Source organism: Saimiri boliviensis, chromosome 3, assembly GCF_048565385.1.
Source record: "Saimiri boliviensis isolate mSaiBol1 chromosome 3, mSaiBol1.pri, whole genome shotgun sequence".
NCBI classification, from domain to species: domain Eukaryota; kingdom Metazoa; phylum Chordata; class Mammalia; order Primates; family Cebidae; genus Saimiri; species Saimiri boliviensis.
The window spans coordinates 135,161,508-135,176,199 of NC_133451.1; the positions used below are offsets into that span (position 1 = coordinate 135,161,508).

The 14,692-nt window shown below is 34.8% G+C and overlaps 1 protein-coding gene and 1 non-coding gene across 3 annotated transcripts; both read left to right on the forward strand.

Annotated features, from left to right (window-relative positions):
- PLRG1 (pleiotropic regulator 1) lies at nucleotides 1-13,832 on the forward strand. Of its 2 annotated transcripts, none has more exons than XM_003927959.4 (15): nucleotides 1-112; nucleotides 1,444-1,550; nucleotides 2,520-2,662; nucleotides 3,306-3,359; nucleotides 4,141-4,231; nucleotides 4,433-4,520; nucleotides 5,801-5,902; nucleotides 8,042-8,134; nucleotides 9,362-9,511; nucleotides 9,601-9,702; nucleotides 10,162-10,264; nucleotides 10,998-11,106; nucleotides 12,234-12,373; nucleotides 12,879-13,072; nucleotides 13,608-13,832. In XM_003927959.4, exons 1-15 carry the CDS (start codon nucleotides 104-106, stop codon nucleotides 13,665-13,667), a joined length of 1,545 nt encoding a protein of 514 aa, XP_003928008.1. In that variant the 5' UTR covers nucleotides 1-103; the 3' UTR covers nucleotides 13,668-13,832. The 2 variants fall into 2 exon arrangements, with proteins under 2 accessions (XP_003928008.1, XP_074252904.1); XM_074396803.1 differs by having other exon boundaries at nucleotides 3,306-3,332.
- On the forward strand, nucleotides 6,313-6,416 carry LOC120367781 (U6 spliceosomal RNA). The gene has a single exon (XR_005582068.1). It is a non-coding gene; the product is annotated as a U6 spliceosomal RNA (small nuclear RNA).
- Nucleotides 13,833-14,692: the final 860 nt, after the last annotated feature.

Consider the following 14,692-nt stretch of genomic DNA (forward strand, 5'->3'; position numbering starts at 1 on the left):
CCTGGGTGCCCAATTCCGGAAGGTGCTGCACAGTTGTGGCGGCGGGTACTGCGTTAGTGATTAGGGTTTCGTCGCTGCCGGAGGTGGGATACACGGCAGCATCATGGTCGAGGTAAAGTGACACTGGTGCTCTCAAGAGTCGTTTGCCTCTGGACTGTTTTTCTTTGGCAGTGGGCGTGGGGGATTGAGAGTGCTTGGAGTCCGGAGAGAAAGGAGGCTACGAGGGGAGCTGTTTGGCCAAGGCCGGGTGGTCTCTTCTTCAGGTTTTCGGGGAAGGGGGAGAAACCGGATGAGAACCCGAGTCAGAAGTTCAGTCCGGGCGCGAAGCCTGAGATAATTCGTTCAGTCCCCGTTTGACTCTTGGGAGCTGGACACTGTTCTTGGAGGCGGGGCCTCTGTTGGTGTCCGACCACTGGTACTCGCCGCTCTCGGGGCAGTGTCAGTGATTCTGTGCCCTGAAAGACTGGCAGCCTTCTCTATCTTGCGTTCAGGTTCGTCTCTTATTTCCTCTCTACCCCCAGAAAATCTTGCCATTCTTTACATCTTTTCCTGCCTTGAACAGCCACTCTGTTAGCTGGTCTTGTCCATCTTACCCCACATATTTATTGATTCCATCAACTCTTCTCTGTAACCACTGCAGTCCACCTTAATTCAGACCAACCGCATCTTTCACCTGGACAGGTTTCCTTGTTTCCATTTTGTTCTGTAAGTTTTGTTTAAAACGTAAGTTGTTTATACCTTTTTTGCTTAAAACCCTTTACTGACCCTATGTTGCTGGAACGCAAAATATTAGGCTGTTGTAATGGTCTAAAAGACTTTACCTAATCTGGACCGTGTTTGCCCTTGCAACCACAAAGCACCTTCTCACCCACCATATACAGCTGTACTGGGCTCCCTGTTTTATTTCAGTTAACTGAACACCTTTTTACATATCATTTCTGCCAGCCTGGTTCGTTTTTACCTCTATTTTGTGCAAAGCTAACTCCCTTTCGGCTTAAATATCTTAGTGAAATATTTTACAATTATACTGAGTCCTTCGTACTCTGACTCAGCGTCTTGCTTGTTGCCTTCCTGGCGCTTATCAAAATGTGGCATTATTTTACTTTTTACTGTTTCTTCTTGAACACAGGGACCATGACCACCTTTTTATCATTCTGTTGTGAGATTCTATCACAATACGTGCCAGACACACTACGAGCTCAATAAATATTTGTTGAATAAATGACTAAACTCAGGCATCACTCAGTTGCTATACCTGAGGTTCTAGCCAAAGAGGAGCTTCCTCTTTTCTGAACTTGACTCTTGTAGCTTGCAACTAGGAGCTATGATGAGTGTATAAAGCTTTTTACATATTTAAACATGTAAAGTGTATAACCAATCCGACGTTATATTATGATTTGTTTAATTTGTAGGTAGGCGTGTAATTACATTCTTTCTTTTTAGGAGGTACAGAAACATTCTGTACACACACTTGTGTTCAGGTCATTGAAGAGGACCCATGACATGTTTGTAGCTGATAACGGAAAACCTGTGCCTTTAGATGAAGAGAGGTAGGTATAGTGTTTTTTTTCAGTTGCTGAAATATTTAACATTTTAATATTGGGGGAAGAGAACAGGGAGAGGGAGACCTTTAAAGATAAGTTAGTAATACTCATGGCCTAATTATTCAATCATGAGTAATATTTTGGCATAATTTAAGCTGATTTAACTTTTTTTTTGGCCTTTTACAGTAAAAGTTCCATTAATTAATTGCATTTTACAAATACCCAGTAATTAAGCGAGCCCCTTTTAGGTATTTTATTTTATAATAAATCACTTTGTGCTTTCAGCTTCCTGCTGCTCTCAGAGCCTTGCTGAGCTGAAATTGTACCTGGCCAGTACCTCTACTCCCATCTTTTCTCGTTAGTATTATAAAGATTTTTGAGTGGTGGCATATTTTTGGTTCTACATATGCAGCTCTAGTCTGGGATTGCATTATGTGCAGTGTTCCTTCTTTGTCCTTTACCCTTTTAAAATCTAGTGAATTCCTCAAACAAGCGTTTATGTTTAATTTATAAAGTAGACTGTTTTTAAAAGTAATATAAGTGCATTTCTTTCTAAAATACTGAACCAATTAAGGACTTTGATTAGTTTTGACTAACCTGTTTAGATACATATAAAGGTTGCTACAAAATTTTTACTATATTTATATATTGAAGAAAAGTATATTGATTTTGAGGTTTCTTAAAGGAAGTTTCTATATATCTTTCAATCAGACCCTTGATAATTTATCATAAAAGGTTTTGTATTTATTTGGTAACAAACTAAAATATTAGGTTTAATTAATGCTGTGTGGTGGAATGTGAGCAAAAGAAAACAGATAATGTTGGGAAAATGAACTTGGAAATTTTTGAATCTTTTAAATACTACTTAAAATCTTACTAGAAACTTTTTCTACATGATTTGGCAAACTTAAGCTATCCGAGTATTTGTTTTAAAGTATTTATGGCTATGTTCTTATGTTTATAATTTCTAAATAGTCACAAACGAAAAATGGCAATCAAGCTTCGTAATGAGTATGGTCCTGTGCTGCATATGCCTACTTCAAAAGAAAATCTTAAAGAGAAGGGTCCTCAGAATGCAACAGATTCCTATGGTCATAAACAGTACCCTGCCAATCAAGGTGAGTATTGTATTATCAGAAATGTCAGGACTTATATGTGAATTTTAAAAATAGAAAAATAAAATGGGTTATTTATGCCCCTCCTGGCAGGACTTATTGTGATCATACAGCATTTAATGGCTGTACCGGTATTATAATGGAAGTTTTGATCCTCATGGGAATACTGAGACATTGGTTGATGACTTTTTTCTTATAGCAGAATAATGATGGCAGAGATTCTTAGAATGAGGAGAAAGTCACAGGGGAGACTAAGGGAAAAATTTGGAGAATATTCTTAACCTGTGAGGATGCCATGTATCTTGTCTGTAATTCAGAAAGATGAAATTAAATACTAAAATTATAAAAAAGAGAATTCAAGATTCCACAGGAAACCATTCGCTTGGAAGAAATACCAGAATGGATTGTCATTTGATAGGAGGGCTTCTTTGTACACCATAGCTGTACAGCAAATGGGCAAGGACATAGTTTACAGACATCAGAGCAAAAGTGATCAACTTCCCTTATTTCTGAGGCTTGACTTTAGTTGAGAAAATTTGATAGATCTGATTGATAATGTAATATTATTTGATACATTTAAAGAGATGTTAACTTTTATATAAGATAAATTCAGTACTGTTGATTTTTTTTTTTTTCTTTTTTCTAGGACAAGAAGTTGAATACTTTGTGGCAGGTACACATCCATACCCACCAGGACCTGGTTAGTGAGCTGTTGTATCTTGAAAATGTCTTTAAAATGTCACACATATTTTCACTAATGAGCCAATAATGAGATTCTCATTGCCTATAAAATGCAAGATAAGCTCAACAGCCAAGCATCCATGCATAGCTTTGCAGGTGATAATAAATACTCATGAGCCTTCATCAGCAAAGATTCTTAAGTATGTAATTTTTCAGGCACTGTGCTAGGAATTCAAAGACAGTAAAACTCTTGCAGGCCTAGACAAATTTATTATCTGGTGTTTAGGCAGACATGTAAATATCACTAAGCTTATAAAAATGATGGAAATGTTGTTAGAAGCAGTATGTTAGAAACATGTCCTATGTCTGTATTAAGGCATTGGCTCTCAACTGGAGGGGCTAGTGTAACAGGGTAGAGGACAAAAGGCTTAGTATATACAGAAAGTACAGGAAAATTCGGTGTAGTAAGTTACAGCCACCTTGGAAACATTATGTTAGTATTTGAGGAACTGCTTAATATTGACTTTTGAAATCAATACCTGAATATAATGGAAATTAACTTTACTATTCTGGGCTGCTTTAATACCAGGTTGGTTGTGATGAAATCAAGTTTGAGTTATGTGTTATTAGGCAGTATTTATTGTAGAAATTAAAAACAAAGATGAGCAAAATTTAATCAAAATTTTTATATCACTGCCTGCAGATGAACATTTGGTGTATGTTTTCCTTCATTATTTTATTTTAAATGTATGTACCTGAAAACAAAGCTACTGAAAGAAATTGATTTTTCATTTTAATAGGGGTGGCTTTGACAGCGGACACTAAGATCCAGAGAATGCCAAGTGAATCAGCTGCACAGTCCTTAGCGGTGGCATTACCTTCTCAGGCCAAGTATGAAATACTATAATTACAAAGATCGTAAAAGCATATTTCACTGTTCATGGTTTTTTGTTGTTTTTTTTTAAATTTGTTTATGACTATTATGTGACATTTTCCTTTATCAGGACTAAGAAAAGTTTAAAATAAAGGGTTGGTTTTGCAGAATACGTGACTGGAGGCATTAAATACTTTATATAATTTCTTTTGCCTCAGGGCTGATGCAAATCGTACTGCACCTAGTGGAAGTGAATACCGACATCCTGGGGCTGCTGACCGTCCACAGCCTACAACGATGAATTCAGTAAGTTTTTCTGCCTCAAATAGCAAGTTTCTAACTTTCAGAACATGTTGCCTTATTTCCCTTTAATCAAAAGTCTTAAATACTAAAGAAATGAACACTTCTTTGGAATTATTAAGATAAATAGCAGCATGAGCTAGTCATTCGTATTTCATAGCCCTAAAACTCAAGTTGGTAGTAAATTAATGTATTTTTTAGAATTTAATTCTGTTACATTGTGCATAATATATATATTTTGATCAAGATAATATGATGTTGGTATTTATTGCGCGCTATTAAAAATGCAAGGAGTGTTTTTTGAAACTTGTGTTAGTATGTATTAGATAGGAAGTTTTAGTTTTTGTTAAAACTGAGTTGGCTATACAGTTATACATTGTAGAACTGTACAGTTGTACAGTGCTGTTAGTGTTGTGCTATTCATGGGTTATACAACTGGTCTTATAAATGAGCATTTAGAAATAAATTGGTTTGTAAGTAGTAGCAACTGCTCAATATGGCAGAAGTAGTAACAATGATTTTCTACAGTTATTTTACTGGTTTATTTATCTGCAGTATATTTTATTATGCTGCCACTTGAAGTAAGTGCTGGCTTTACTGCTCAGCTCATTATGCAATTGCTTTGACCTTATGAAAGGAGTGAATGTGTAGCATCCACATCTCATTTTTTCCTTTATCTTCTTTCAGAACACATTTTCTGTCCAGGCTCTCTGCCCTTAAATTATGAGGCTATAATTTAAGCTTCTCAAGGGCAGGAACTTTATGGGCTTAAATATTTTTTAGGTGACTAGATGGCTGCTAACAGTAGAAGGTGTATCAGGTAGCATACCTTTTAAAATATTATTTAAGTATTAGAAGATAAATATTAATAATATTAAAATATGACAGTGAAAGGTAGTGGCATTAATACACTTAAAATAACTTTAATAATAGGAGCTTACATGGAGCATTTAGTACTCTTTGTAGTAACCCTATGAAATAGGCACTATTCCTGTTTTACAAGTGAGACACATAGAGGTTACATAATTACTACCCAGTGTCAATCAGCTAGTAATGGGCGGAGCTGGGTTTTGAACCCATACAGTGATGTGTGCTCTTAAGTCTAATGTTCTGCCTCTCTGGTTTTATAATTGCTTTTTTAAATTAGCATGCAGAAAATTTTATTTCTTCATTTATGGAAAAAACTTTTGTAAGTTTTCTCTTTCAGTTTCCATTTCTGAATTGATATCATGAAACCTTAGGTATGATGTCTTTAATAATAATAATGTAGTCTCTTTTATGTCTAGATTGTCATGGAGACTGGCAATACCAAGAATTCTGCACTGATAGCTAAAAAAGCTCCTACAATGCCAAAACCCCAGTGGCATCCACCATGGAAACTCTACAGGGTGAGTGACTCTGCATTTATATTATTATTTGAACCATGATTGCTTTCTAGTAAACAAACACTGAAGAACAGAATAAGGAGGAAAAAGTGAATATGACAAGCTGGTAGAATAATCTGAGGTGAACTGAGAAGAGTCTTAGGCAGTATCTTAAAAGAGCTCTTGGGAAGGACACTTCACTAAGTAAAAGTTGCACTTGTATTTTATATAAAATACAGTACAAAATGTCAAGATAAAGCTACTATATATGGATGGCAGCCTAAATAAATTTAGAAAAATTGTTCAAAGTATTTAGTTTGAAGGTGAATGGGGAAATACCATATAAAGAAATTTCACCGGGCCTACCAGTTATTCTTGCAATTACAATAAATTACAGTGATTCAGAGTATATCATTTAAAAGAAAATGGGCACGCATGCCCACTTCAGCAACACATACTAAAATTGGAATGGTGCACAGAAGATGAGCATGGCCCTTGCACAGGGATAACACAAATTTGTGAAGTGTTCCATACTGTGATTATTTTGCATTGCTTGCCTGTATCAAAATATCTCATGTACCCCATATTTCTATGGATCCACAAAAATTAAAAACAGAAAATTTAAAAAGAAAATGTACATAGGAAATGTACAGCTACACAGAATATATATTTTAAATTTTTGTTTTTCAAATGATTGTACAGTAAGAACCTTTTTGTTTGACATACAGATCTAATGAATGGTAATAGATGTATTGGTTTGGGTAACCACTACCACAGTTAGGATATAGATGTTGTATCACCTCAAAAAACATCTCTCTGCTTTTCTTTTGTGGTTATGCCTTCCTTCACCTCTGACAATCAGTGATCTGTTTTCTGTCACTGTGGTTGTCTTATTTTTTTTCCAATAATTTCAGTACTAATTTATTTTTAATTTTTATGGCTAATAGATGTACATATTTATGGGCTACATAGCAAATTTTGATACAAGCATACAGTGTGTAGGCTGGGCATGGTGGCTCATGCCTGTAATCCCAGCACTTTGGGAGCCCTAGGTGAGTGGGTCTCTTGAGCCCAGGATGTCGATACCAGCCTGGGCAACACAGCAAAACCCCGTCTCTACAAATAATACGAAAATTGGCTATGTGTGGTGGTGCACACCTGTAGTACCAGCTCCTCTGGAGGCTGAAGTGGGAGGATCACTTGAGCTCAGGAGGCGGAGTTCTCAGTAAGCCAAGATCATGCCACTGCACTCCAGCCTGGGCAACACCTTATCTCAAAACAAAAAAGAAAAAAAGCATACAATGTGTAATGCTCAAATCACTGTAATTGGGATACTTCTCTCCACGTAATTGGGATATTATTTCTTTGTATTAGGAACATTCCAATTTTACTCTTCTAGTTATTTTGAAGTACACAATAAATTATTCTTAACTATAATCGCCGTATTGTGCTACCAAGCTAACTAACCACACTAGTGCTCCAAACACTAAATCTTACTCCCTTTATCTAACTGTATTTTTGTACCCATTGACCACCCCCTCTTTATCCTCTGCCTCCCCATTCACTGTTCTTCCCAACCTCTGGTAGCCATCATTTGACACTCAAGATCATTTATTTTTCAGCTCCCATGTATGGGGGAGACCATGCAATATTTGTTTTTCTGTGCCTGGCTTATTTCACTTAACGTAATGTCCTCCAGTTCCATCCATGTTGTTGCAAATGACAGAATTTCATTCTTTTTTATGGCCGAATAGTATTCCATTTTGTGTATGTACCACATTTTCTTTATCCAGTCACCTCTTGATGGACTCTTAACTTGGTTTAGCTATGTCTTTTTGACCATTGAAATCATACAATATGTACTTTTTGAGACTGGCTTCCTTCACACAGGTTAATACCTTTGTGAGTCATTAAAGTTGTTGCAAGTATTAATAATGTATTCCTTTTTATTACTGAGTAGTATACGTTATGTAGATGAACCACAATTTGTGTATCTATTCACTCACTGAAGATAATTTCATATTATTATAAAATCTAATAGTGAAATTATCTTTTAAATTTAGAATTTGAAAATGGGAGGGCAGTTCAAACTCGGGCTGCAGTTAAGCTTAAATACATTTTAACTTCTATGTTAGTCTGCCCATTCTACTTTGCTTTATACAGGTTATCAGTGGGCATCTTGGCTGGGTTCGATGTATTGCTGTGGAACCTGGAAATCAGTGGTTTGTTACTGGATCTGCTGACAGAACTATAAAGGTAATAATGAAGGAAGAAAAAATAAACATGACTTTGTGTTTGTCATTTAAGTTTAATCAGTTATTATTTCTTGTGGCAGGAATTGCTATTGCAGTTCCTCTGTTGTTTTAGACCTGAATAAGGAGTACAATTTATCATGTATACCCGTAAGTGTCCTAAGTAAATATCTGTTTGAAAAGTGGTATTTACTTGCCGACTACCTACCACTAATTCCTTGATACTTAAAATTTTCTCTCCAACTGGTTATAAAATCAAGAGCATGCTCATCCATAGAAAATGCGGAAAATACAGAGGATTATGAAAATGCATAGACCTGTATATAATCCTACCATTGTTAGATATTTGGATAAGTTTCATTTTAGTATTTATTTCTGTGACAGTGCCGTTAATTCTAAGCTTTTTTCCTGTGTGTGTTTCTTTTAAAAATCATTCTTTGTATGTAATTTTATATCTTGCTTTTTTCACTTAACATCATATCAAAGGCATATTCCTGTGAAAAATTTACCATCTTTTAAAGTAGTTGCATAATACATCATTTAGATAGTCTATCATCTGTTTTCCTACTGTTGGACATTAGAGTTTTTAGTCTGATTTTCACCATTATAAGTAATGCTGTTAAGTTTTGTATATAAGACTTTTTCTGCATTTTAAATTATTTTGTTATGGTAGAGTTCTATAAATGGAATAAATGGGTCAAGTATTTTTGAAGCTGATACCCAAAGTACAAATTACTTTGCAAATGGGTGAATTGATACTTGCAGTATATGAGAGGATTCTTTTCAGCACATTGGTTGTACATTCCTTTACATGTATCTAATACGGTAAGCAAAAATGGATATTTATTCTTTTTTAAAAACTTTGTATAAAATTTCTAATGAGTTTGACTTTTTTCATATCAAGTATTTGCTGCTTTTAGGGTTTCTTTAGTTTGTTGCCATCCTCGGTTAATTTAATACCGTACTTTTCATACTGCTATTATCAAAGATATCATTATATAGCAAGAATGTTAACCTTTTGTCATCTAATTACAAATATTTTTCCAGTTTGAGCATGCCGGTTTTTTTTTCTTGCTTTTATTTGGAGGGGAGTCATTTTGCAAAATTTTTTATTTTTACATATTTGTTATTTTTCCTTTTTTCTTCGAAAGCTTAATTTTAATATCAGGATTCTAAAAATTTGCTTTGTGATAACCAGTGAAAGAAAAACATAAATATTCTTTGATTGCAGATCTGGGACTTGGCTAGTGGCAAATTAAAACTGTCATTGACTGGGCATATTAGTACTGTGAGGGGCGTGATAGTAAGCACAAGAAGCCCGTACCTGTTCTCTTGTGGAGAAGACAAACAAGTAAAATGCTGGGATCTTGAATACAATAAGGTAAGCTCGGAGTTAAGGATTTAAAATGTTGTGAACCACTGTTTATCTTTCTAATTCTAGAAGTTTTAACTTTCCTGCTTTGTCTTTAGGTTATAAGGCATTATCATGGACATCTAAGTGCAGTGTATGGTTTGGATTTGCACCCAACAATCGATGTGTTGGTAACCTGTAGTCGAGATTCAACTGCACGGGTAAACAGGATAGATTTGTGTATATATCTGTAAATATATGCATCTTATAATGTGCACATTTGGTTTGAGAGCCTTCAACTGATTGATAGACAATTAAAGATAGCTATCTTGAGTCATCAGTACCCTAGTCCCTAAGTTTTTTAACTTGTGTGATTTTTCCACCTTTGTCTTCATTTCTGTGGCCTCATCGTGTTAGTGTTGTTAGTGTTGTTAGTGCCCTTCCCCTGAAATGTGACATTCTCATGTTCCGTTCTGTAACCACAACTACTGTCCATTAGTTCTTTCATTCAGTAGTCCGGAAGTAGTCCCATCATACCCATTCTTAGACTTTCAGTACCCTGATCTTTCAGCTTTTAAAAATTCTTGCAACCTGTCTCCTATTTATATTCTTCATCCAGTTTATAAATCATTATCTTTGATTTAAAGCATTGTCTTCATTATATTATTGTGTTTTTCTAGATTTGGGATGTGAGAACTAAAGCCAGCGTACACACATTATCCGGACATACAAATGCAGTTGCTACAGTGAGATGTCAGGCTGCAGAACCACAAATTATTACAGGTATGGTCGATACTTTTCAAGTTTACAGCATATTCATAACAGAATCCATGTTATTATATGTATACTTTTAATAGTCACGATGACTCGTGCTTTGTATTGTGTTTACAATGTTTCTATGTCATATTTTAATCATGGACATTTGAACTGTATTCAAATGAAATTTCTTTTCACTGTTTTTATCTCATGCTTTTCACATATCATAGAGTATGCCATACGTAGTATCCTGTAGTGTCTGACTAGAATACTGTGTTGTGAGCAGTTTCCTATTTTACAGTGTCAAAATTATTTTTCTAGGAAATTGAGGTTAGAAGACAAAATACCTTGGGACTAGTAACCTTTAGAACCTTTAGAACTGATTTGAATCTTGTTTTGCTCTAAATAAAGTTGTATATTTAATACTAGAAAATAATTCCTGTGCCTGATGTGTTTTATTAACTTAAAAAGTCATTGGAGTTTTTCCCTTTCACGAGGGTATAAAATCATATATTTGTTTTATTTGTTATATGCATTTGTTCTAGCTTTTCAGTTGACAGTGAATCAATTGTTGTAATTTTTTAAAGAATTAAAATCAACCTAAACATTTGGAACTATGAAGAAATTAACCAAACTAATTTCCAAGTGATAAGACTTTCATTTAGAACATATGTGTTTTGAAGAATGCTTTGTATTTTATTTAATTTTGCATTGCTTTTTCTGGTCTATGTTTTGAGGGATATATGTATTTCCATTACAGGAAGCCATGATACTACAATTCGATTATGGGATCTGGTGGCTGGAAAAACAAGAGTGACATTAACAAATCACAAAAAATCAGTTAGGGCTGTGGTTTTACATCCAAGACAGTAAGTGTATTTTCCTAATTAGCTTCTCTTTTTTCTTTAGTTCTTAGTATAATGCTGAAGTGCTCGTGTCAGCATGACTTTTTGGCAGTCATTTAGCTGCCGTCATTTCTAGGCCTGTACCACATAGGAACATGTGTTTCTTTTATTTTCCTTATGCACTATTTTGCTTTATGTCCTATAAAACATGAGGAAAGCCTTCTACTTTGATAACACGTAAATAATGTCAAATGAGACAATGTAAATAAATCATGATTAAATGCTGCTTGTCAAAATAAAATATATTAGTGACTGGGCTTAATGTTTTGGACATAAATGATATTGGATGCTGAGACATTCATTGAATAGTTTAATTCTTAAGGAGGAAGTTAATATATGTAGAAAGAGAAATAAGAAATCTGAACAGTGTAGTCAGAGTGTCCCAGGAGGTGGAACATAATATCACTACTATTGTTTGTCGTATCAGATCACTCTGACAACTTTCCTGGTTATATGCATATCCTTTCTCTCTTCCCCTTCCTTCTCTGTTTTCCACTCTCCATACCCTTTTCTCCTCTCTTCTTCCTTCCTTTGCTTGTCTTGCTCACTCCCGTTTCTCCTCTCCTCACTCCCTCTCTTCCTCTTGCCCTCTGTTTCTTTCCTTCTCTCCCTTTCTCTCTCTTCCTGTCTTGCTCTCCCTCCCTCCGTAAGAGTTGCATTCGCATTGCCCTTCATGTGAAATGGGGCATTTGCACATTTGTTGTTCTAGCTTACTGCAGAGCATTAAGGAAATGAAAGGAGAATAAAACATTCATCTAGGACTTAAAATATACTGTTAAAAATTTGAAAATCTGATTTAACTTTGAACGAATGTCTTAATATTTTTACATTTTGATATGACAATATTTTGCTGAATGCATAAATAATTGAGTGCACATGCAAAATATAACTATAATAAGCTTTATTACAGTGTTTCTGTGTCATTTTAATCATGGACATTTGAAATGTATTCAAATGAAATTTCATTTCACTGTTTATCTCATGCTTTTTACATATCATAGAGTATGCCATAGGTAGTATCTTGTGTTCTTTTACCCCACTTTATTTAACTTGGTTTACTTTGTCATTAATTCTTTTTAATATTATTTCAGTTACACATTTGCATCTGGTTCTCCAGATAACATAAAGCAGTGGAAATTCCCTGATGGAAGTTTCATTCAAAATCTTTCTGGTCATAATGCTATTATTAACACGTTGACAGTAAATTCTGATGGAGTACTTGTATCTGGAGGTAAAATAAGATTTTTATAATAAATGTGTTTGGTCTCTTTATTTTTTTCTTTTAATGATGAATAAAAATTTGTAATGCTTCTAAGCTATGACACTTAAGTATTATAGCAGCACTTGCCTGATTAGGGTATAATTGCATGTTACTATGTGTGTTCATGCATATTCATAATACACGTAGTATATTTCATAGTTTAGTTCTCTTTGAGTTTCCACCTAATGAATCTCAGGGATTTATACTGGGAATTGCATAAACTTTTGTCTGGTATTCTGGAATTGGATGTCAGACTTTGCGGTGCTTTTTAAGATCTGTAAGATCTATAAATTCTGAACCCAGTACAAATGAAAGGAGACAAACTAATATTAAGAGAAGGTTGAGTGCCTGTGTCGTATGTATTTTTATAACTGTAGTATTGCCTTGGTGCTTGGGCTAATATTGCTTAATAAATGTTTGTCCAGCTGTACTGCTGAAGGGATACCAGGTGTAACTAGATTTTTTTCCCTTTAAGCTGACAATGGCACCATGCATCTTTGGGACTGGAGAACTGGCTACAATTTTCAGAGAGTTCATGCAGCTGTGCAACCTGGGTCTTTGGACAGTGAATCAGGAATATTTGCTTGTGCTTTTGATCAATCTGAAAGTCGATTGCTAACAGCTGAAGCTGATAAAACCATTAAAGTATACAGAGAGGATGACACAGCCGTAAGTTCGCTGTTTCACGTTCGTTAAGTAAAACAGGTGTACCAGTTTGGCAGTGTATTCTCATTTAATTATCGGAAGGAAAAATAATTTTATTTAAGATATGTGTCTTCTTGCATAGTGTCTATTTATCGATTTCTATATTGTTTCACTGATGCCAGTGAATCCATGGATGGCTTTAATTTTATCCCAGCTTTCTTTGTTGTAGTTGCTGGGAAATGTTGCATCAAGAATAACAGCAAATAAATAGGTTGCTATGCAAATTAATTTGAGAATCATAAACTTCATTGTTAGAATATCCAAATAGAAATGTTATTTTAGATGAAAAGCTACAAACTAGTCATAAGGAATCCATCCATCTGTTATTAGACTTGGATAATGGCAGAAGTTTATCAACTTTTCCTAAAATTGTCAAAAAACTGCTAAGTGTGTAATGCCAATGAATGACGTTAGATACCTTATTTTTGTTAGAAAGGAAGCCTATTAGACATGAAGCAAACTAATAATACTTTATTTTAACTTACTTTTCTATTTTTAGACAGAAGAAACTCATCCTGTCAGCTGGAAACCAGAAATTATCAAGAGAAAGAGATTTTAATGAATGTGGAATTTTCTTTTTCTTTTCTTTTTTTTTTTTTTTTAAACATGGCATTGATGAGGATATCCAGTCATTTTGTGCTCTGGCTGGGAGTATAAAGCAGAAATTCACTTGCTTCAATCATTGCTGCTTCATATTTTACAATAAACTGTCCCCTGTCCCCTACCCCCGTGTTTTTATTTCTAAAACAATTTGTAATACTAGGAAGATGCAGATATCAAGCAAATGTAGGTTTATTGAACATAACTATTCTAGATATAATATTTTGACAGTCTTACTAGAAAACCCCCTTTTTTAAAAAATTGTATGAAACTGATTATAGCAGGACATGGGGGGGCAGTAGTTTTTTTTTAAATCCTTTAAAAACTAATATCTGTGACTAATAATTTGAGATTAAAATATTTGAAGTCTTATGTATGTTTATTCCAAAAACAGTTTTTGAGTATATATTCTACAAAGTTCTGCACTAGATAGTGTTCAGGAATAGACAAGTAAGATGTGTTTATCCTCGAAGACTTTCAGTTTGGTGGTTTATAGATAGTCTGTAATGGAGGTGCAGGTGAAATGCTGGGGGAACATAAGGGATAAGACCATTTTTCTCAGGAAGGATTGTGGAAGACTTCATAGAGTAAGTGGCATTGGAGATGACTTAGAAGTGAAGGGGACGAAGACGGAAAAGAATATTCTGAGTCATAAAGTGATGAAACCACACAAAAAGAAAGCGTGCAGTGTGTTCTGGTCGAAAAATGTGCTACTGTTGAATAATGGGGAGTAAAGCTGGTTTGTGGTGGGGAAAGCTCATACAAGTATGGATTTTATTCCACAACTAGTAGGATATCAGTACTGGTATTGAAACTTGGGGAAAATAACTCTGGAGATAACAAATCAGTGCAGCTATTTAAAACGAAAGCAAAAGCCACAATCTTGTGAAGATTTTAGAAAGAAGTTCTAAAGTTTCTAATGCTGATTCCTCCTTTTGGTAAATACAAGTTTTATCAATCCTTCCCTGGGATCCTGATTCCCCT